At 54.7% G+C, this 20,874-nt stretch overlaps 1 protein-coding gene across 17 annotated transcripts in view; it reads right to left on the bottom strand.

Annotated features, from left to right (window-relative positions):
* CACNA1G (calcium voltage-gated channel subunit alpha1 G) overlaps positions 1–19,574 on the bottom strand; it is a 138,458-nt gene extending 118,884 nt beyond the window's left edge. For all 17 annotated transcript variants that reach the window (XM_071816535.1, XM_071816530.1, XM_071816524.1 and 14 more), the window contains exon 1: positions 18,866–19,574. In XM_071816535.1, coding sequence (XP_071672636.1) covers positions 18,866–19,107 — 242 coding nt within the window. In that variant the 5' untranslated portion in view covers positions 19,108–19,574. The remainder of the gene's footprint in view (positions 1–18,865) is intronic.
* Between the last annotated feature and the right edge of the window lie 1,300 nt (positions 19,575–20,874).

Below are 20,874 nucleotides of genomic sequence, written 5' to 3'. Positions count from 1 at the left end.
AGGGAGAGAGGCAAGCAGCTGTAAACCGGAGAGGAGCCTCGTTAGAGGTTATGCAACAATTTCTTAATCAACCAAGGCTGCTCCGCAGAATGTGGCCAACACAGCCGCTCTGAGTTTGGCTGGCGCCCGCTCTTGGCCACAGCCACCCGGGCTCAGGTTGCCAGCAGGGTGGGTACAGGCAGTGTGGGTGCAGGCAGCAATTGCCAACGCCTGTCCGATGGCAAGCAGGGACATAATGCAAAGTGACAGTGTTTACTTTCCACTCTCCGCAAACATGCGTGCGGCGGGTACCCACAGCCTGCCCGGCGCCGGTCCCCCTCCATCCACAGAGGATGCTGAGCCGAAAACCTCTCTGGCAGCAAAGTGATGCTGGGGAAGCAGGATGCACAGCACCCTGCTCAGCTGCGGCATCGCACCAGAGATTCACCAGCCTCAATAATTTTAGAAAAATGCCAGTTTGCAGAACCACCCGCCACACCTTCAGCGCCAGCCTGCAAGCTCCACATTCTCCCCAGCTTTGGGCGCGTGGGCCAGCCGGGAGGAGCGAGGAGCGCCTGGCGCTGCCAGCTCGCCCAGCCAGCTGCTCCCCCGGCTGTCCCGGCAGCTGGAGTCGTGGGAACACACCACAAATCGCTAGAAAAGCATGAAAACATAAATCACACTCCCCATCCATGGCTCAGGATGGGGCTGGAGGTGAGGGGAAGCTGCCATGTGTGCTGTTTCTAAACACGCTGGGTTGGTGTGGGGTTCACCCCATGCCTCTGCCAGCTCAAAGGGAAATGACAACCAAGGACAGGGGCTGAAACATCCAGACCACAGGCATCCCCGAGAGCCAGGCTTGACTCCCAGGGAGCCAGCTAGAGCAGATTAAACAGGCACCGGAGCCTTGCCATTCCTCCAGCACCAGCAGCCTGCCTGTGCTGGACTGGGGGACTCATCCTGCATCCATCCCGCTACCCTGGTACCCAACAACCTCACAGCCTCCAGCATCCTCACCATCATGCTCTGGCCACAGGGCACTGCTGGTGGTGAGGGAGGAGAATGAGGAAGCTCCCACCAACACTCCTGGCCAGTATTCATGCTTTTTTGCCTGCTTTTTTAATAAATAAAATCCACATATTTAACGGCAATGCGGTATTTCAATCCACGCTCGTTAGCACCTGCTGCGAGCATCTCCGAAAGCACCGCTCATTCATCCCATCTGCCCACGCGCCCTCAGCAGTGAAAGCAGGAGGGGTGGCGCGGGGGTCTCCAGGATCTGTGTCACCCTGCAGGAAATCAGCACGGGGACGCTGGCACCACCCTCCCGTCCCTGCACTGCTCCGGCTGGGTAAGGTGAAATGCAATGGGAGGGCACCTGCCTCCCTGCCCCACTGAGCAGCCTAATTCCCTGCAGAGACCTGACAGACTCATTTCTCCCTCCATGGCCCAAGGAGAGCAGGATCAGGCCCCATGGGAGCTGCCAACAGCATTTTCCTCGTCCCCCTCCTCCAGCCCAGCTGCAGCGTGGGGCCGTGGGAGGTGGGAACGAGGTAGCAAAAGGTATCAAACGTGGCACCAAATCTGGCCATAAATAATCTCCCGAGCACAGCCAGGTTTGGCAGCCTTTCCCCCACCTTCCTCCAGCAAACCTGGGAGCGTCCTGGATTCCTAACCTGGAAATGGAGCAAGACGGTGGAAATAGCAGCGACTTTCTCCCCTCTTCAGAAAAGATGGGGATGAAAAGCAGCAGTGTCGGGGTGAGCTGCAGCCTCGCTAGCTCCACGGGCAGCACCGGCCACAGTGCAGGGACCGTGTGATCCCCCACCTTCCAGGTGCATGAACCATGGCCCCTCCATGCCTTTCCCATTCCAGGAAAACTTCATCTCACGATTAAAACACAAGATTGCCAAAAAGATCCTGTCTCATGTCGCTTTTCCTGTATGCCTGGAGGCAAATCATCTCATCTGTCATATGCATCAGTTCGGCACATGAAATTCATGGAATAATAACAACAAGGATTCTTTTTCCTCCTTGCTGTGCTCTCTCACGTCTGTGGGGAGCACAGACTCCCCAGGACTGCATCTGCTGCCTGCACCCCACGGCGCTCAGCGCGGCTGCACCCATGGGTGCCACATCACACATGCTGCTGCTCGGGCCCCCTGTCCTTGGGAGATAGTCCAGGCAAAAATCACGCAGCCAGCCCTCCCCACCTTCCCCCGGGGTATTTAACGCTAACGTGATAATCTCCTCTCCCCACGCATACACGCATTTTCTTGGAAGAGCAATAAAGGAGAATAAAAATGTACGTCTGGGAATGCTGGATGTTTGCAAAGCCACTGCCCCGGTTAGGCTTGGGTGGCCAAAAGGTGAAGTGAGGGGATGCCCATGGCACTGGGACATCCCGATGGGGACCTGGGATGCAGCCACCTGCCACCTTGACTGCATCAACACATCCCAGTTAACTCTACTTTGGCATTAATATTGGGTGGTGAAAACATAGCGGGGAGGGACTGCGGTTTGGGAAGATAAGTGGCTTTTCACAGGTTCCTGCAAGGCAGAAGGAGCTGCCAACCAGTGTCATTGCCAACCAACCCCTGGCTTCAGTATCCTTCAGGGTGCGAACACCAATAACTCTGCCAGCGCCAAAATCTCCACCACGGCACAGCTCACCCCGGCCAGGCTCTTGGCAAAGGTACCCAAGCACAGTGTGCACACAAATCCTCAGCAGGGATATTAGTTCAATCACGCAGACCTATTGATTCAGGAGCATTAATTGGTCTTCACTGCTCAAATACCGACCTCAATTACAGCCACTTTTCCTTTCCCTCCCCACCGCCCCCCCCCGCTCTTTGCTGGATCCTTACATCCTTGCCTCTGCTAGTTTAAATACCAGAATACCTACACCGGCCTTGGGGAGACTTGGCGTTAACTGTACATTTGTATCTAATTTATAGTCAGGCTCTTCACAGCCTTAATGAGCATGCCTCTAAAGAAAAGGAAAGAAAAGACAAGACACCTACTGCAGGGCTGTTTGCTGCCAGGCACGGAGCCGCTCAGTTATTAACAGGGATTTGGAGATGGCACGGCCGGCTCCCAGTTTGAACAGATCCCAGATTTGGATGATGCTCAGCTGGAGCAATGGCACAGCCTTTCCCTGGGAGTTATCCTGTCCATCCAATGCACATCCCAAAGGAGACGCACAGCTCTGTCCCACCACAGCCCCCCTGCTCTCCAGCCCCCGCCAGCCAGGAATGCAACGGCCCTTGAAGTTGCTCTAATTCTCATTATTTCCTTCCACTGGTTTCCTACTCGTCACATCCCAAGCCAAAGCCCAGGAGAGAAAAGGGCTGGAATTTTAGATTTAATTAAACCTCGCTGAGCTGGCTGCCTCCCTCCTTCGAGGCCAGCGCTGACGCCATTATCGCTGAGCATCCCGCACGTGGTAAAACAACCCAGCGCCGATGCCGGGGAGGGCGACTACTGTCTGATGCTGCCACATGGGTCCCGGCTAAAGTCTGTGGCTTGGTGCTAATTCCCATCCCAGAAGCATAAGTCACTTGCCAGGGTAAGAAGCCAAATGGATGGAGACGGAGCTCAAGCCAATGGGGTTATACTGGTGCATCACCTGGACACCAAATCTCTCCTAACTTTTACTATTTATCGTGGATATCTCTTTTCTTTTTTTCTTCCTAAACTCTAAACCATTTAGTGTCCAACACAAACAGCAGAGGAGAGGCAAATCACTCTGGATCGATCACATCACAAGCTACATTTCACTTGCACAAGACAAGACATGCAGTGAGATTTCGGGGTGAGGGGCAGGATTTTTCATCGGGACGGAGCTGGGAAGGCAGCTGCCAGGGCCTCAAGAGCCCCAGCATCTCAACAAGCAGGCAAAAACAGGCACAGAAGAGCTTTGGCACAAAGATTTTCTGCAGTTTTAGTGTCCATCCTTCACTACACTGATTTCATACCTGACCAGAATGGACCCACGGCCCCAAACCAGCCACCAGGAACCACCTCCCCCAGTGCCCCCTGCTCTCAACCAGGGTTTATCTTCACACAGTAGATAAACTATGGGTCAAACTCCGAAAAGCCTCCACCATTTTGAAGTCCCACCCAACAAGCACTTGAACAAAATCAGAGCTTAAGCCCTCCAGAAAACCAGCAGGACTTGGACCCTGCTGAATGTGTTACCTAAAAACCAGTCCCAGCCCCTGCAGACCAAGCACCAGCCAGGAGGAGGGAGGGGAAAAAAGAAGAAAAAAAAATAAAAAAAAAAAGGAGAGAAAATGCTACGAAGTTAAAGAAAAAAACCTGTAAACCTTCCTAAAGCGCTCACATTTATTTGCATGAGTTTTTGCAGAAACCAGAGATACACCTAAGTGCCCGTGCAATGTGTTTTTAATGGTAGGTCTGCAACAACGGGGGAAGAAGGGCTGAAACACGTTTGCAAGAAATGCTTTAACAGCTCCAAATAAATGAATTCCTAAAATGTTCAGCCTGTTAGCGGGCAGACTCAGGAAACGGCTGCATTTGCCAGAGCAACTCGGTGCGAATGCTGCACCCAGCACGTGTGCGCAGCTCGACATCCGCAGCGTTTTACAGGAGCCGGTGCTGCTCGGAGCTCCCAGGTCCCTCACACCAAACAGCTACAAATCCTAATTAACTCAAAACAGCTGGGGTGAGTTAAGGTGCTGAGCCAGCCGTGCCAGGGGTGCATGTCCCGCTGCCTCCCCCTTGCTGGATGCTGCCCACCGAGGAGCGATGTTCCCCGCCTCTACACCCGGTTTTGGTAGCTTGGAAAACCCCAATTCAGGAGGCTGAGGATGAGGTGACCCCAGACACGGTGAGGAAAACCAGCCGGCAAATATCCTACTGTGAAAACATTTTGCCTGCAGCGAGGTAGTTTCCAGCTCTCCAGCCCTGAGCACCTCTTATTGTTCTCCACATTCAGCAACCAAAAGCCCACTGGGTGATTAATTCAAATCATTATTTTTCTCCCCAAGAGCTGCTGCTCTTGTGAAAAAAACATTTTAAAAATTTTTTTTAAAAAATAGACTCCGGGCATCTTGCATCTTCCCCATCTTCATCAGCCTGGGAACATCCCACTGGGCTGCATCCCAGGGTCACATTACAGGCTCGATTCCCATGCAGCCCCCAGCGTCCCACAGCCCCCGAGCCCCCCTGGTTTCTCCCCAGGACCCTCTCCCCACAGCATCAGGTTCACTTCGGGATAAACCCACTGCTACCTCCCAGAATGGAGATTTAACACAGCGATGCTAAAAAACTACCCGGCCCGTTTCCATGGGTACGTGAGGCACATGTTGCTATGTGATGTTCGGCCCGTTACCATGGAGACAGTGGGATGTCACCATGCAGGGCTTATTAGTTGCCATGGCTATTAAAAGGCGCTTGTCCTCTGGGGACCTCCAAGGCCCAGGGCCACCGGCTTCCCTCTGTGCCTCTCTCTGGGATGGCATCAGCTCCCTGGGAACCTGGGGGGGAAATTGGGCCAGGCAGGTTCCCAGGGCCAGACAGGTCCCCAAGGCCATGGTGATGGGCACCTCTGAGCTAAGACAGAAGTGACTTAACCCCACATTTTCTTACAGAGAGCAGCATCTACCCCCAGGTCATCATGTGTCCCAGCCATGCCCATACCCAAGAAGAGCATCCCAGGAATGTGGATTTATTGGCGGGGCTACAGCTGACAGAGGCACTTTAAGGTGAGCACATGGAAGGGCCTGGCTGCCATCTGAACCCCATTAGATCTCCCATTAGCACAGCAGGGAGAAGAAATCTTTGGCCCACTTTGGAGATGACTCTATGACCAAAACCATGCGTTCCCAGGCAGAAACACAACAGGACTCAGCCCTTGCAGACAAGGCAGCAACAAAAAATAAATATAAGAGCATCATCCACACCCCAAGGCCCTGCAGACAGCCCTAGTCTGGACTTCCACATGGGGAACTGAAGCTAAAAAAATAAAACAAAAATTAAAAATCAGATCCTGAGGCTGGGGTTTATCTGGGATTACACACCCCACTTTGCTGCAGGCGGCAGCTTTTCATTTACTCCCCGACATGCTTTGTGTGGCTGCACCACCCCAGCAACGTGAGCCTGATCCTGAACAAGGTGCCGAGCTGAACACGGAGCTGCTCAGGCACCCACTAAGGACCAGCACAGCACCTGCCTTGGGTTAATTTGACATCCCTGTGCCTAGATTTTCAGCTCTTCCATCCCTCCTCCTCCTCTTCCTGCCTTCCTCAGCCCACTGCAAACATCCACGCAGCACAGCACAGCCCCTACCTGCTATTTCCAAAGCCCATTTCTCCAAGAACATATCCAAGCTTATCTCTATCCATTCGCAAACCACTTCCCCAACAAGCTCGAAGTGGGTTTTTATGTGGCCATACACACCCCCATGGAAAATCCTTACACATTTTATTAAAGAAAGGTATTATTTTCTCATCATTTTGGTGCATTTTCTAGGAAGGATATAATTTTTCACTTAACTGGACCAAAAAAACTCACAACTGAAAACCTATAGAAAGGTGTATTACCCTGTAGTGGAAAATTAGATTCCTCCCACACAATACTATAGGATGATTTAAATATAACATATAGGAATATAACATGTAATTAAATTGTATAGTATCTTTCTAGAAAGACCTACAGTATAGGGTTCTAAAAATTACTCCCAAAACCTATTATGTTTCAATCTAGCCCAGCTGGTTTCCTTTCTATTACATGCCGCAAGACTGTTCATGAAAGGTTAGGGTTTTAATTGCGTCTTGAAACGCTGCCGCAATCACGCTCCAAGAACCGCTGCAAACTGCTCCGGACATGACTAACCCAAGCAGGAAACCCCCATCCTGGGGGTGCGATGGATGCAGGGATGGATGCGACCCTGCTCTCTCTCACAGTCAAAAATTACCTTAATTAGCAGAAGGGAGAAGGGCCCAGCTGTGGCAGAGCTCGTCCCAGCCCCTTGGCTTCATAGGCACTAAAAAACTATGTATTTCAGTTTAACCGGTCCCAGCTCTCCCTACCCCAAATATTAGGGGGGTTCGAATAGTTAGCGGTGCCCCAGCCTTGCGCACCCATCATCTTCCCCCTCTGTAAGGAAAAAAAAAGGGTTAGGGATAAAAGTTGCCTTTAGCTGTTGCCATAGAGACTCTCCAGCTCGGTACAGAAAACTCAAATCTTGTCAAAATTGGAAGAATTTAAGATTTTAATCAGCAAAAATGCACAGGAGGCCAGGAGCATCAATGCACATCCTTGCTTTAACAGTCTCTGCCTTCAGATGCATTTGTCCCTTGTTTAATAGCATCCCCAGAGCTGGCCGGGAGCGGGGACAGAGAGAGAAGAACAAAAGCAATGGAAACCCCATCCGCTTTCGAGTATTTTCTCTCTGCCGAAGCAGCTTCTTGCTGGTCAGACTGATTTCTGGACCAACAACCCACCGGCCAAGCTGTTTGTGTTCCCATTTCCTTCATCCATTGCCAGAAAAAATAAAATTCAACAATACGAGCTAGGCAAAATATTTCCCGGAACCACCACTATTTCTCCCATAAACTTCATATCCCAGCCGGTGCGGCCGGCAACAAGGGGAGACAAAATAAAGAGAAAACCCTGATTTCCAGCACCACGAGATGTTTTTTCTGACTGTCTCGAAATTGCCCTTTTCTCCCACATCCTCCACATTTACTCCTGACCTGACTTCCACTAAGACCACAGATCAAACACGGTGGGATAAACTCACAGCTCTGGCATTTTGGCTGCTTGGCAGAGCCCCAGCTCTGGCCGTGGCCCCCAGCTAAGACAAACACCACCAGGAGCAGGCTGCGGTGTGCCAAGGTGGCCAGAGGAACCTATTTTATCACCGTTTAAGACTTGTGGGGAGTTTGGGAGGGGATGGTATCCAGCAGTGGCTTGGGGACAGGGCAGTGGCTTCACCAGGCGGTGGGATGTTGGGGAGAACCAAAGCCGCAGTGTTGGGGAAAAGCCTCCGGTGCCAAGGGGTGTTGTGTTTCGTGCCTGAGGATGCAGAGTTTGAGGAATACCAAAATGAGGGACTTCAAATAGGAGCGGCGTTGGCTCGGGGAATATTGTATGAGCTCAGCCTCTGCAGAGCAATGGAAAAAATCATGTGCCGACCCCAGAAGGACAAGCGAGAGGATTCCGTGTGTGAGGGTTGAGCTGAGACACGTGCCACCAGCATCCACCCAAGGGGCACGGGCAGGAGCTGGGGGGAATGTGGGCACACACAGCAGCACCCTGCAAGAAGGGGTGCTCCCTCACACACCCCAGCACCCTAAGCTGCTCTACAGCCCCCAAAACAGGGAAAAACCCAGACCCAGGGGCTCAGGCGGGTGTTCCCCAAGCCCCACAGCATGCTGCTGCAGAGACAAGCTGCTGGGGGCTGGCAGCCCCAGGTGTCCCTCCAAACCCACCACCACCAAGTTGCCATCTGCTCAGCTTCCCAGTCAGCCCCTCACTTCCACCTGCTGCTGTGCACCCAGATGCCCACCAGGATGAAGGTTTATTTCTTTTCCATTAACCCACACCCCTCTCAGTTCTGGGAGACACGTCCACACCACCACCAGCTACTCCAGAAACCAAGAACCAGAGTCAGGACCTGACTGGCAGGGATGGAGCTGGAGAAAGAGGGTGTGGATGGGGACACACAGACCAAGAGACCCAGTCCAGCATCTTCAGAAACAAGATGACTTTGGTCTGAAGGACACCAGGAGAGGGGTTCTATAACTCCTTTCCATGCCTTTGCTCTTATTCCATTAGAAAAGCAGGTCTCACCACTGCGCTGCCATGTCCTGGGCTCTGCTTAGCCCATGGTAGGTATGAGTGTACTTACACACACACAGTGTGTAACCCCACAACTGCCCTGGGGTCTCCCAGCTGCTCTTGGGGCCACCGCCAGGCTTAGGGACCCCCTTTGCTCACAAATAAAGCAGCCAGGTACCCATGGGTGCAGCCAAGCACCTACATGGCCTTGAGATACAGGGTTGAGGTAGAGGGTACCATCTCCTGTCCCCAGTTAAAGTCTACGAACCACTCCAAATAGGAGTCACCAAATGCTCCCAAACGCCCCGTGCTGCCCGGCCCCCCAGCCCTCCCCTGCGCCACCCCATCCCCCTTGAGCAGCTCCCTCGCCTGCTTTCTCTCTTGCTGTGCCTGTGTGTGGGTGTATTTGGAAACGAGATCTTTCCAGCTGAACTGCAAAATGAAATGCAGAGATCACAACTCCTCGAATAGCTTCATCGCGCACACACACACACACACACCCCCCCCAACCTCCATCCTGCCCCCGATGCAAAACCCAGGCAATAGTTAAAAAAAAAAAGGTGGGAAAAATCAAGGTATTTGGCAGATGAAAGGAGAGGATTTGGGGGAGGGGAGGAGGAGGAGGCACAGCAAAGCACTTTCATCGCATCCTTTTGTCCCCCAATTCACCACCAGATTTGCAGCTTAACTGCCACTTGCTCAACCCTCTGCGCTCCTGGAGCCAACACAGCCCAGTTTCATGGGGCTACAAGAAAAGAGAAAACAAAACCCAGCAAAAAGCCAAGCCCAAAACCCAGCTGTGAGATCTGAACATCCGCTGCTGGAGGAGCCAGAGCCCATTTACTGAGACGAAGGAAGAAGCGTCTCCACCCTCGCTGCCCTTGGGCTCCTCTGCTGTTTTCCAGCCTCGTCAAAGACAGGATTCCCCCGTGCTGCTGCCATGAGCGGTTTCTGAAGAAGAAGGGGCTTGGATTTGCCACAGCTGGCCTGGGGTCACCATCACCTCTGATCACTGATACCAAAGAATCCACAGGGCATCGAGGGCTGAAGAGGAAGATTTTGCTCACAGATACCCAACCCCCTTGGCTGGGGCTATTGAGGGGTAGGTGCACAGAGACCCCCCCAGCTTATCTCACCAAGGCATCCCCAACCCCCAAACAACTGCCTCAGATGGACAAAATCCTGGGCAAAGAGGGAAAAGAGCACAAGGCTCCAGCTGTGGTCCATCCGCCGATCTCCCCGAGTCGAACCGGGTTCTGCACCGGCCAGAGGATTGCAAACAATAAAGTGATTTATGCAAGGCAGAGGCCTTCAAGATTTATGCCGTACATTCGCAATAAAGCACAAACGCGTTCCCCTCCGCACGTGGCTGGGTCTTTTGTCAGAGGAATTTGGATTTTTGACCCCAGAAGTCAGGATGAGTCTCTGAAGGAGCATCAGACACAGACCTGTGCTGTGACCCCAACCAGATTATGGTCTCGGGGGTATATCCTGAGACATATTTATGGTCCTCCAAAGCAAGATAAGTCAATAACCACATACAGTAGCAGTTACAAGTCAGATATTAATTTAATTCCTCTCCTCCCTGTCTGCCCAAATAAGCATTAATTCAATGGAGCATCAGGACCCTGTTATTTATCATTCTCACTGGGGTTTCTGTTTTCTCCTGTTAAGGCAGAATTGCTACAGTCAGGCTATCTGGGCACCACGGTTCCCAAATTAATGATACTCTGCATCCGACACAGGCATAGGGACTGCACGCCTGTACCCAGGTTTCATACTATTAGCAGCTAACGCTGACACAGAGGAGGACGGTTCAAGTGCCATCAAATGCACTTGAAAGCCTTATTCAACCACAGCAGAAGGAACATTTTATTCCTCCAGACCCCGGGGCTGAGCAGGAGCAGAGACATTAGCTCTGTCCCGCAGGACCGGCGAGCCCAGCATCGGGGGCTGTACCCCCCCCACAAAGCAGCATTCCCCACCACCCCCTGCAGCCAGATTCCTCCCAAGTCTCGTCTCAACCCAGAGCTAAAAATGAACCTTTATTCATGATTAACATCTATATTTGCATAGCGTGGCTGGCAGCTTAACACCAAATAAATGTTTTGGCAGAGGGAGTCGCAGACATGGGGTGGGGGGAGCCCTGCCCTCCAGAAAAGAGCTTCAGCCTCGCCATAGGTTAATGAGCACTTTCTAATGGAATTAACAAATCATTAACAAGTCCTGTCCGCCATATGGGCAGGGGAGGGCTCAGCCTTGGGCTGCTCTGGCCACCAGCATCTCCGGAGTGCACAGAGACAGTCGATAGCACTGTAGGAGGAGTGAGCGCTAAACCTGACCTGATTAAGCTATGAATCACAGGAAATCCCAAAGGCATAAACCCCCCCCAGGCAGTTGGGCTGCCGAGGTGGGTGAATCCCCTCGCCCAGCTCCACTGCTGGCTGTGGGTTTGCTTCCATCCCCGGGGTTAGGGAGCATCTCCGGGCTGGTTCAGTGGATGCACAGGGGAAACCTCTTGGAAAAGACCCAAATTGGAGATAAATATAAGGATGCTTTGCATCGGGAACCCTGTAAGTGTGGGGCTAGCCTCTGGATTACAGTAAATAAATCCCCTTTTCTTTATAAGCTTGCCTGTGCCAAGCTCTCAGCTCTCACCCATCACCTGCTTTAGCATTTTGTTCCTGTTTTCAGCCACCTCCTGCCCTCACCCTGGGGTTTCACATCTGGGTGCAAGGAGAGGCAAAGCAGGGAGAGCACAGAGAGACACAAAACACACACACACACACACCAAACAAAACAAAAGCCAGCAAAATAACAAACAAAAAAAACCAGCACCAAACAGCCAGTCCCACCTAGAAAACATGTTGAAAATCCTGACCAAAACCACGTTTCAGGCACTGGAGCCAAACCAATAGACAATTTCCATCCACTTGCAACTATCTGGCGAACTTCTGAAGGTCGAGTCTTGGGTACGTCCTGGTCCCACACACGCGTGTGCAGCCCCGGCGTGGGGCTCAGCCCAGGATTTGCCCGGCCGTGCCCCGCTCAGGCGCACGGTGCTGCCCCTGGCGTCCCAACAACCCGTTTCCCGTAAGGCAGGAGCCGGTGCCATGGCAGCCATCGCCGAGACCAAGCCTGGAAGTTCCTCTCAGCAAATATTCAGGCTGAAAAATGTGCTTTTTCCATCTGCTCGAAGCCTCTTTGCCGGGGCTTTGGTAGAAAGCAGATGTGAGAGCAACCCGAAGCACGATCAGTTGTTACTCACTCTGTTGTATAAAACCATGAGAATTTCCTTTTTTTCTTTTTAATTTCGTTTCTTAGTGCCAGGCCAGATTCCTGGGTGAGAGGCCAAGGCTGGCAAAAACCGAAGCCAAACAAACCCAGGTTGGGGGAAACCTCCGCGTGCATCACCGACCAAAGGGAATATTTCACATCTAGGTCGCTCAGTGGAGCCAAGGCGCCGGGGAAGGGAAAAACCATGATCTGGCCTCGTAACAAACCCAGAAACACTTAGGTCTCCTAATTAACTAGGAAATTCAAACCCCTCCAAACCACAGCGAAGCTTCAAAGCCCTCCCAACCTGACTCCGGATGCTCCGTCCCCCGTTCCCTGCAGCTGGCCCCGCTACCCCGGACCCTCCTCCCCATCCACAGTGGCCAGCAAAGCCACCGGGGGCAAAGGCTCCCCGGGGCTCCTCTTCCAAAGGAAAATGATTTCACGATCCAAATGAAAAAGCTATCAGGGAGGTTCACTTTGGCCAAAGGTTTTGCTCCCTCCAGCAAAACAGTAGGAAAAGAAAAAGAAGAAATGAGAGAGACCCAGGCAGGGAACGTGGGGCAATCGAAAACTTGATCTTTTTTGCACGAAAGAAAAGTGAAACAGTTTAAAGCAAAAAAATGGGTAAAAAGCATTTTTCAGCACAATGCCAAAATATCTGCAGGGGGCGAAGGGGGAGAAGAAAGCAGAAAGTTTTCTATGCATCATAAAATCCCGGGCATTTCCAGACCGGCTCCAACACCCAGTGCTACTGAATGAGGGAAAGAGAACAAAAAAGCCGATCAAGTCGAGAACAGCGAGTCTGCACAGATCGACCAGGAGACACACTGGCTCCATGGATGAGCTGGGGTGGTCCTGCCCCATCCCAAATTACCGCCCATCTGTTTGAGCCCCCCAGTCCTGGGGAACAAAAAGGTTGTGATTCCCTCCTGGCCACCCCGCCTCAGTTCCCAACCCCAAATGAAAGGCAGGTTTCCGGAGATGGCCCAGTCTGGGAGCCCTTGTCCTGGATTTCCTACATGGAGCGAAGGCAGAGCCGTCCCCAAGCAGAGCGGGGTCCCCGGGCAGGACGGGGCCAACCCTCTCGTCGGGGCTCCCCGCGCCGGGATGACATAACCATGAACCGCATGAGGCCGAGCCTTTTGTCTGCACGCCGGGAGAGTGGGAGGGAAAGCAAGAAAGGAAGAAAGAAAGAAAACTTCTGGAAGTCATTACGATTCCTCTGCTCCAGTCTCCTTTTTGGCAGACAGCTTCTCTCTCCCCTTCCCTCCACCCCCCAGCCCCGCGCCGCCAGCCCGCTTCAAAATGCCAGCCTATGATTTTTAAATGAGAAAAAGCTGCGCTGTACTCCAGCGCTTGGATAAACTCCTACAAAAACTTCCAGATGTGACACAACAGCTTGGAAGGGGGAATTCGCAGAAGAATCTCCTTAGAAGACACACACGCACAAGCAGGGAGCAAAGGAAGCGCCCGGCTGCCGGCACAGCCGGGCTGGGGATGGATCTGGAGAGCCCTGGTGGGATGCGCTGCATCACCCGGATTGGGATGGACAGGATCCCGGCTCAGCCGGGGAGGAATGCTGGCTGCTCTGGGAGGTGAATACCGCCTGCTTTTCCTGCTGAGCTCGCTCCTGAAGGGTTTGTGAACAGCAGGGAAGAGGTTTTGCAGCTATTTGTTCCCTTGGAGAAAGGAAATAACCCCCCCACCCTCACGCTGCCCTTGCTAAAGGTGACAGATGGCTTCTGCTCCTCTCCAAGATCCTTGGTCGGGAGCTGGTGTGAGCCCGGGGATGCACCAGCACCTGCCCTGGGGAGCAGCAGGATGCTCAGTCCTGGCTGGAGGGGCTGAGGGAGCCCACCCAGCCTGGCTAGGCACATTTCTCATCTCCCCCCATGAGCCAGGGAAGGCGCACAGAGCAGGCAAAGGTTTGGCCACAGCGGCAGCATTTCCATCTGACTGGGAAGGGGTGGGAGACACCACCCAGCGAACAGAGTGACGGGAGAGAAAGGAGTTCAGGTGCCCTGGGACAGATCAGACACAGATGAAGCAAACAGATTCCAACTCCTTTGTGGGGTTTTCAAAAATCAAAAAAAGATCCCTTTCAGGTCCAGCCTCTCAAACGGAAGCTTTTTGCTTTGTTAAACCCAAAATTGAGGTTGGAATAAATGTATCAAAGTTTAAAGAACACTATGCGTGTTCTCCCCTCACAACACATCCTGTTGATTAAATATATATATAAATATATATATATTTTTTTTAAACTTCGTGTTACAGCTCAGCCCTTCAAACAGCAGCACACGCAGGCCCAGCTCTCCCCATGGGCTGGCACAGCCAAGGACCCTGAGCACCCACTGAGGTGACAGGGGTGCTGGTCACCCAGTGCCCACGCCATGGGAGGGAGCATTCCAGGAGGCACCGCCAGGCCCCGGGAGCCCAAACCGCAGCACAGTTCAAGGCGTTCAGTTCTCCTCTCCATCACATAGGAGACTCCTTGCTCCAGTGCAGTCGGACACAGACAAGTCCCTCCAGGATAGAGGGATCTGGCTGGGCAATGTGGAGCGGTGCCAGGATGCAGACCCATGGGGCTCGGGGTGAGTTCGGCGGGCAAGGGCAGACCACCCCCATCAGTAGGACTGTCACTGCCTTCCACGATGTGCCGAGCTCCAGCACGGCAGCTCCCGCCGTTCCGTGAGCCAGCCCAGCACAGACCTCAGCTCTGCCTTGGCGTGAAGCCCCAAGGGCTCCAGTCCCGCTGGCCATCTGCAGCTTTGCCGACTTCCAGCGAGAACTGGGGGCACTCAGCAGCTCCCCAGGACGGAGCCTTTGATCATCCACCTCTCGCTAATGGGAAGCGAGCAGAGCCATGCAACGCGGCGGCTGGAAGAGCCCTCTGGTATTGCAGAGCGAAGGCAGACAGCAGGGCTGGTTGCCGTGACCGGATCAAGATGTGTTTCTTTCCTAAAGTCAATTTTGAAAGCCACATTCCGCGGACCGTGCATGGGAACACCAGGCAACACAGGGGTGCTCCTCCCAGTGCCACCCAAACCTCCCCCCCACCAGCAAGGGTATTTACAGGGCTGCCCTTCACCCGCCAAACCAGGAAGAAAAAAAATGGAATTTCACCTAATTTGGGGGCACCTCCCCAAAACGGCACCTTTCAGCAGCTTTTTGCAGCTCTCCAGGCAGCAATGCTCTGCAGGCAGACACTGCGCGGGGGAAGAGGCAGATTTCAGTACTACAATAGAGATCACAGGCCCTTTCAGTTACACTGTTATTTTCCTATTCAGAGCTCTTAACACCAAGCAGTAGCATCCTCCCCACTTTCTCCATCCCTGCTCTTCAATCACTCTGCAAGTCTCAACAAATAGCCTCATTTCTAGTCTCTGATCAGAGAAGCAGCCTGGCACAGACCCTGCTACAGCCTTTCATCCTCCCAGCCTTCCTGGTGCTTTTATTTTATAAGTGAAAGTCAAGTCTTGCCTCCTCTTTTCTCCCCCTGGAGATGCCTGCTTCTCCTCTCACCGCCTTACCAGCACGCACACCAGGATCCCTGCCTGTCATCGTCCCCTCAGCCCCAAGCCCATGGGTCCAACACCATCACCATTGAACACATCCCAGCCGTGTCCCTGCTCCTGCCCTTTCAAGGCAGGTGGTCCTTATGTGGGGCAGAGCCCCTCATCCCGGAGCCACAGGGAACACACGGGTGGCAAATCAGGCTCCCTGGGTCCCCATGGCATGGCACACCTGGCCCCAGCCAGGTTTTCACTCAAGAACCACAATGGAGAGGAAGGGGAAGACAGCTTTGCAGGAGTAACATGCTTTTAGGGTTAAAACCTCAAGATTTCAGACTCTGGAGTATTTCTGGAAGAGACTTCATGACCTCTTTCTAGCCCCAAGGAAGAGGAAGAGCAGGAGAGCAGCACAGATCCTCCCATCTTACCACCCTGGCCCAGGCAGAGGGTGTTGTGAAACACAGTAGAAAAGCCCAACAAACCAACAGGACTTTAGATCCTTGCCGGACACTCAGCACATCAACCATCAAGCTCCCCATAACCCTGCATCCTGGCTTCAGCTGCTGCGCTCACACAAGCTGCCCAGACGGGTGGAAAACAGCATCCCAGGAGCTCCAGCTGCTCCCCAGGGACATTAATTGCCCTTCCCAGGGTAGCTGAGGGTGCAGAAGCAGCTCCAGCACCTCCTCCCAACACCCTGTTGACAGCAAAGTTTATCAGCCAGATTAAAGCACCACAAACCCGCCTCGGCAAACCGTGCATCTCCACAGGCACAGCTCAAACAAGAGCCTTCCCACCCAATTTCTGCACAGGCAGTCAGCATAACCCACAAAAAGGTAAAAACCACCCAAGAGAGTGAGAGAATCCAGCAAAAGCCTCAACCCTCCCCAGGCAGGATTCACCAGCCACGTGAGGCCAAGCGCTGTCACTTCTCTCCAGGGCAGATGGTGTCAACAACCACTTTCCAGCAACGTGACTATACAGTTGTAGCACTGGGGCACGATTCCTAGAAGATTACAGCCTGAGAAGGGCCACTTTACTTACCTACCACACTAAAGACAAAAAATAAAAGTAATAAAGATAAGCAAGCACTGGACTCAGCACCGACATTTGGGCTTCAGAGCCAAAGGGATGAGCAAGATGCTGTTCTGCTGAACGGCCCAACAAGCGACAGGACACAGCGCGAGTGCCCAAGCTGGCCACTGCCTTCCTCTCATCTGTAAGCTGAACTGCTTTTTTCATGTTGGTTTTAAATAAACTCCCCCAATTCTGGGTCAGTGACCCTGAAAACAAACAACCGCATGCAGGCACACGACTGGGAGACCCGCAGCATTGTCCCCCGTGGCCCCAGGGCTGCCGGCAAGTGCCTTTCTCTGTCGGTAGGGAGTGAAAAATTAGTGAGGAGGAAAATCCCAGCTTGCAGGGCTGCACCTAATGCTCATCCCCGGTCACAGCGGGGCTTGCAGGTGCCAACAATACCACTTATTTTCCAAGGACAAAAGTTAACGTGCTTGTATTTGCAGCCACAGAGGAGGAGACACATTTCAAGCCATTATTGGGGTGGGGGGGTTTACTGAAGACAACTGAAAACATGCAAGTGCTAACACCTGCTTCAAAACATCATTAGGAAGAAAAAAACATATTTGAAAACATTTTTAAATCAGCGATCATAAATAATATTAGTCATAGTAGGCAATAAGAGTAGAGTGACTTGCAGCCTATCATTAATATTTCTTCCCAAAACAGAAGGCTTCACAAAGTTTCAAGATTTCCTAAGATGCTTAAATAAATGCAGCTTTGAACTGCTTAGCTGATGTGAGAGAGATTTGGGGAAAACTGCTGAGAGTATTCATGACTGGGAAGAGAAATCTTGTTTCTCCCCTCCTGGGGGACATTTTAGGAAAGAAGGCAGCCTGTTTATCAGATAAATTATTGCTGAAGCTCAAGTAAAACAATATTCACAATGCTAGCAGACCCTCACCACTCTTCCCTGGTACACCAACCTCAGCTGAGATGTAATTCCTAACAGTTCTCACACACCAGGAGCAGGAGAGGACTCGCACAGGATATTCTGGCCCTCTGTACCATGTAACATGTCCTCCCCGCTACCGCACAGCCTCTCGCATTCCAGATGTGGGTTTGCTGCCCATACGTCCTCGCTTGCCTTTCGCACAGGCAGAGCGGTGCGGAGCCGGGAACTTCCCGGGCAGCGGTTGCCTCTCCCGCACCAGCCTCTGCTGGAAGACTCATCACTCTGCTTTATTTCATTTTGGGGTTTTGTTTCCTGCAAATAATAAATGGAACTGGAGTTCGGGGACGGTAAAACACTTGTGATGCTCCAAACCGTGTGCTGCTTGCAACTTGAACTCCAAGGGAGGCTTTAAAGGCGCCAAGACCATGGCAAGATATAATTTTTTCTATTGTCTTTTCTATTTCTTTTCCACCCCCTCCTCTTCTTTTGAAAGCTTAAACTTGACTAAAACAGCTTGGACAGAGCCTGTGCCGGAGCAGACGGAGAATCTGGAAAGAGAGCAGATGCCTTTGTGGGGTCACAGCTCAGCCCAGGACCCGGTGACCAGCAGCCCTTGTCCAATGTACTGTGACCCTCACCTTGCCCCGACCCCTCCAAGCAAAGAACATCCCCCAGGGGACCACAGAGAGCCTGGCCTCACACGCTCTGATTTATTTAGGTACTCCGGAGCCGGGCAGCAAACCAACCCCCTGAGCCCCACCACCTCTCCCCAGATTGCACCCCCCTTAAAACCCTCGGGGAAGGGACCAAAGAGCCTAAAACTGACGAGAAACGGGGCCAGGGAGGAAGAACCGTCCTGCAAGGTGGGGGGAGACTGGGGTTACGATCCCTCGGTGCGCCGGGGGAAGCCGGGACACCGGGGCCGATCTCCGGAAGAGGAAAGGTCGCCCAGGGGCTCCCGCCGCGACTCCCCATGGAGCGGTGCGACGGAGCCCGCGGGAGCCGGGACATCGCGGCGGGGCGGCCGGGGGAGGGGAGCCCCAACGGCCCCCAGTCCTGCACCCCGCCAGGGAGCACCGAGCCCCCTGCAACAGCCCGCAAAACTTTCCGGCCGGACAACGGGGAGGGGGCAAGCATCGCCTGGGTTCCCCTCCCTACCCCGGGGACGGAGGATGATGGGTCCCCCAGATCTCGGTTCCTTCCCCGTCATCCGGCGGGCTCCAGCCGGGAGATGCTCCCCGCCCTGCCCACCACTCTGAGGATGGGGGGGGGGGCCGCAGGGCTTACCTCGCCGCCGAGCACCTGCAAAGGATACGGGTTACAGACCAGCCGGAGGCACCAGCTCCGCGGCCGGCTCTCCTGGCTCAGGTAGAAGAAGACAACGGGGGCCAGCGCCGGGTAGGGAAGCGCCTCCGCCTCCGAGTCGCCGCTGCCCGCCTCCCTGTCCCCCGGCCCCGGGCGGCCCCCGGCCCCGGACAGGTCATTAAGGCGGATGAAAGTCTTGGCTCTGCCCGGCTCCGGCTCTTCCTCGGCCGCTCGCGGTCCATCTTCGTCCATCCTCCGGCCGGTGGCCCCGGGGGAAGCCGAGGCGACGCGGGGAGAGCCGGTGGGGCGCCTAGAGGGGCGCGGCCATGGCGGGGCCGGGGGGCTGGGGTTTGCGGCGGGCCGGCTTCAGCGCCGGGGTGGCATGGCCGGGCCAGCCACTGCCTCGCCCCCCACCGGGGCCGGGGCCGGGCCGCCCCCCTCGCCCTGCCCTGCCGTCTGCGGGCTCCGTAGCTCCTCCTCGCCGTGCCTCCGGGGGCCCGAGCCGGGCAAGCCGCAGGCAGGGAGGCGGCGGGGCGGCCCCCGCTGCCGGTGCTGGCCTCCACCCGTGGGGCGGGCAGCCTTAGCGGCTCTGCCTGCCCCCTCCGCGCCCCAACATCTGCCCGGGGCGGGGGAGTGCTGCCCGGCGCCCCGGGGACGGCCGGCGGATGATGCTCCCGCAGGCGGCCGAGCCGAGCGCTCCGCACAGCTGGATCCCTCACTCCAACTTCAAGTCCCGGCTCCTCCTCCCCCGGCCACCAATGGGAAAGCTTCCCCGGCCCCTCCACGCCTCCCCATTGGCTGCCGCGGGTGTCCGTCCGGGCAGCACAGCTGGACGGGCAGGCACGGTTCCCCGGCGGGGCTGGACGGGGCGCACCCACCCGGAGCTGCCCGACTGGGGGTCGGGCCCGGTCACCTCCCTGCCAGTGGTGGGCATGAAGTGGAGCGGGGGGATCTGTAGGGCCGAGCGCTGGAGGCAGGGATGAGGGGGAGCCCTGCCCTGCGCTAGACGGAGGCTGACCCCGGTGGGACACACTGCAGCACCGGCAGAGGGGAATGCCGGTGAGCGGCAAGGCGAGGGGGAGATGGGCCATGGGGGAGGACATGATGAAGCAGGGGGAAGCCTCACCCCGCTGCAGGGCTCCGGGCGGCTTCCCCCCGCCATGTCCCCCAGCGCTTGCGAACGGAGACAGTGCCGCTGGGCTCGGAGCATCTGGGTCACCGCTGTGTGTTCCCTCCGACTCCCCGCGGGGGACCACCCCGTCCGGAGCAGGTAGCTCCTAGACTGGGAAGGGACACGATTCCGGCCAACAGCTCCCAGGGAAACCGAGCCTCTAGCGGCAAGGCGCCCGCCACCCCCAGCCGCAGGAGCAGCGGGTACCCCCGGTCCGGTCTCCCCTGCTCAGAGGACGCGGCCGGAGCTCCCTCTGCCGGTGCGACTCACGGCCACAACGGGAGATGGCCCCGACGGCGGGAAGAGCGCCGCAAGCATCCCCCGAGGGGGCAGACACGGCCCCGAGCAAGAGACACGCCGCGCTGGGCGCTCCCGGCCACGGCGCAAGCCAGAAACCTCCTTTCATCAGGGCTGGGGTAAAGTATTTTCAGCAGGCAACACTCGTCCCGAGTGCAGACATCCCCCCATCTGAACCAAGGCAACATTTGTAATCCTTAAATTTTCTTTAGAAATTGCTTTCTCACCTTTCCCTAGTAGCCCTCTACATCATGTATATCTGAGCACCCAAGAGCTCCAGCTATCTCAAAACCACCTGCGAGAGCAATAGGAAGATGCTCTTGTCTGACCCAAAATGCCTTCTCTTTGCTGAACCCTGCTGGCCTGGGAGCGCACATGATCTTGGATTCACAGCCCGTGCTGTCCAGCCCAAGACAAATCACATGGCTGTTGGCAAAACCTCAAGGCCAGCTGGACTCTGCTGCAGAACTGCAAGACACAATGTCCAGGCAGAAGAGGAGATGCAAACCCCACAGCCCCACCATGCATTGCCAGGAGATCCTCCTGCAAAC

This window comes from Patagioenas fasciata, chromosome 18, assembly GCF_037038585.1.
Source record: "Patagioenas fasciata isolate bPatFas1 chromosome 18, bPatFas1.hap1, whole genome shotgun sequence".
Classification (NCBI taxonomy): Eukaryota; Metazoa; Chordata; class Aves; order Columbiformes; family Columbidae; genus Patagioenas; species Patagioenas fasciata.
The sequence above is the reverse complement of the archived record's forward strand: the minus strand, read 5'-3'. Positions and strand labels throughout refer to the sequence as shown.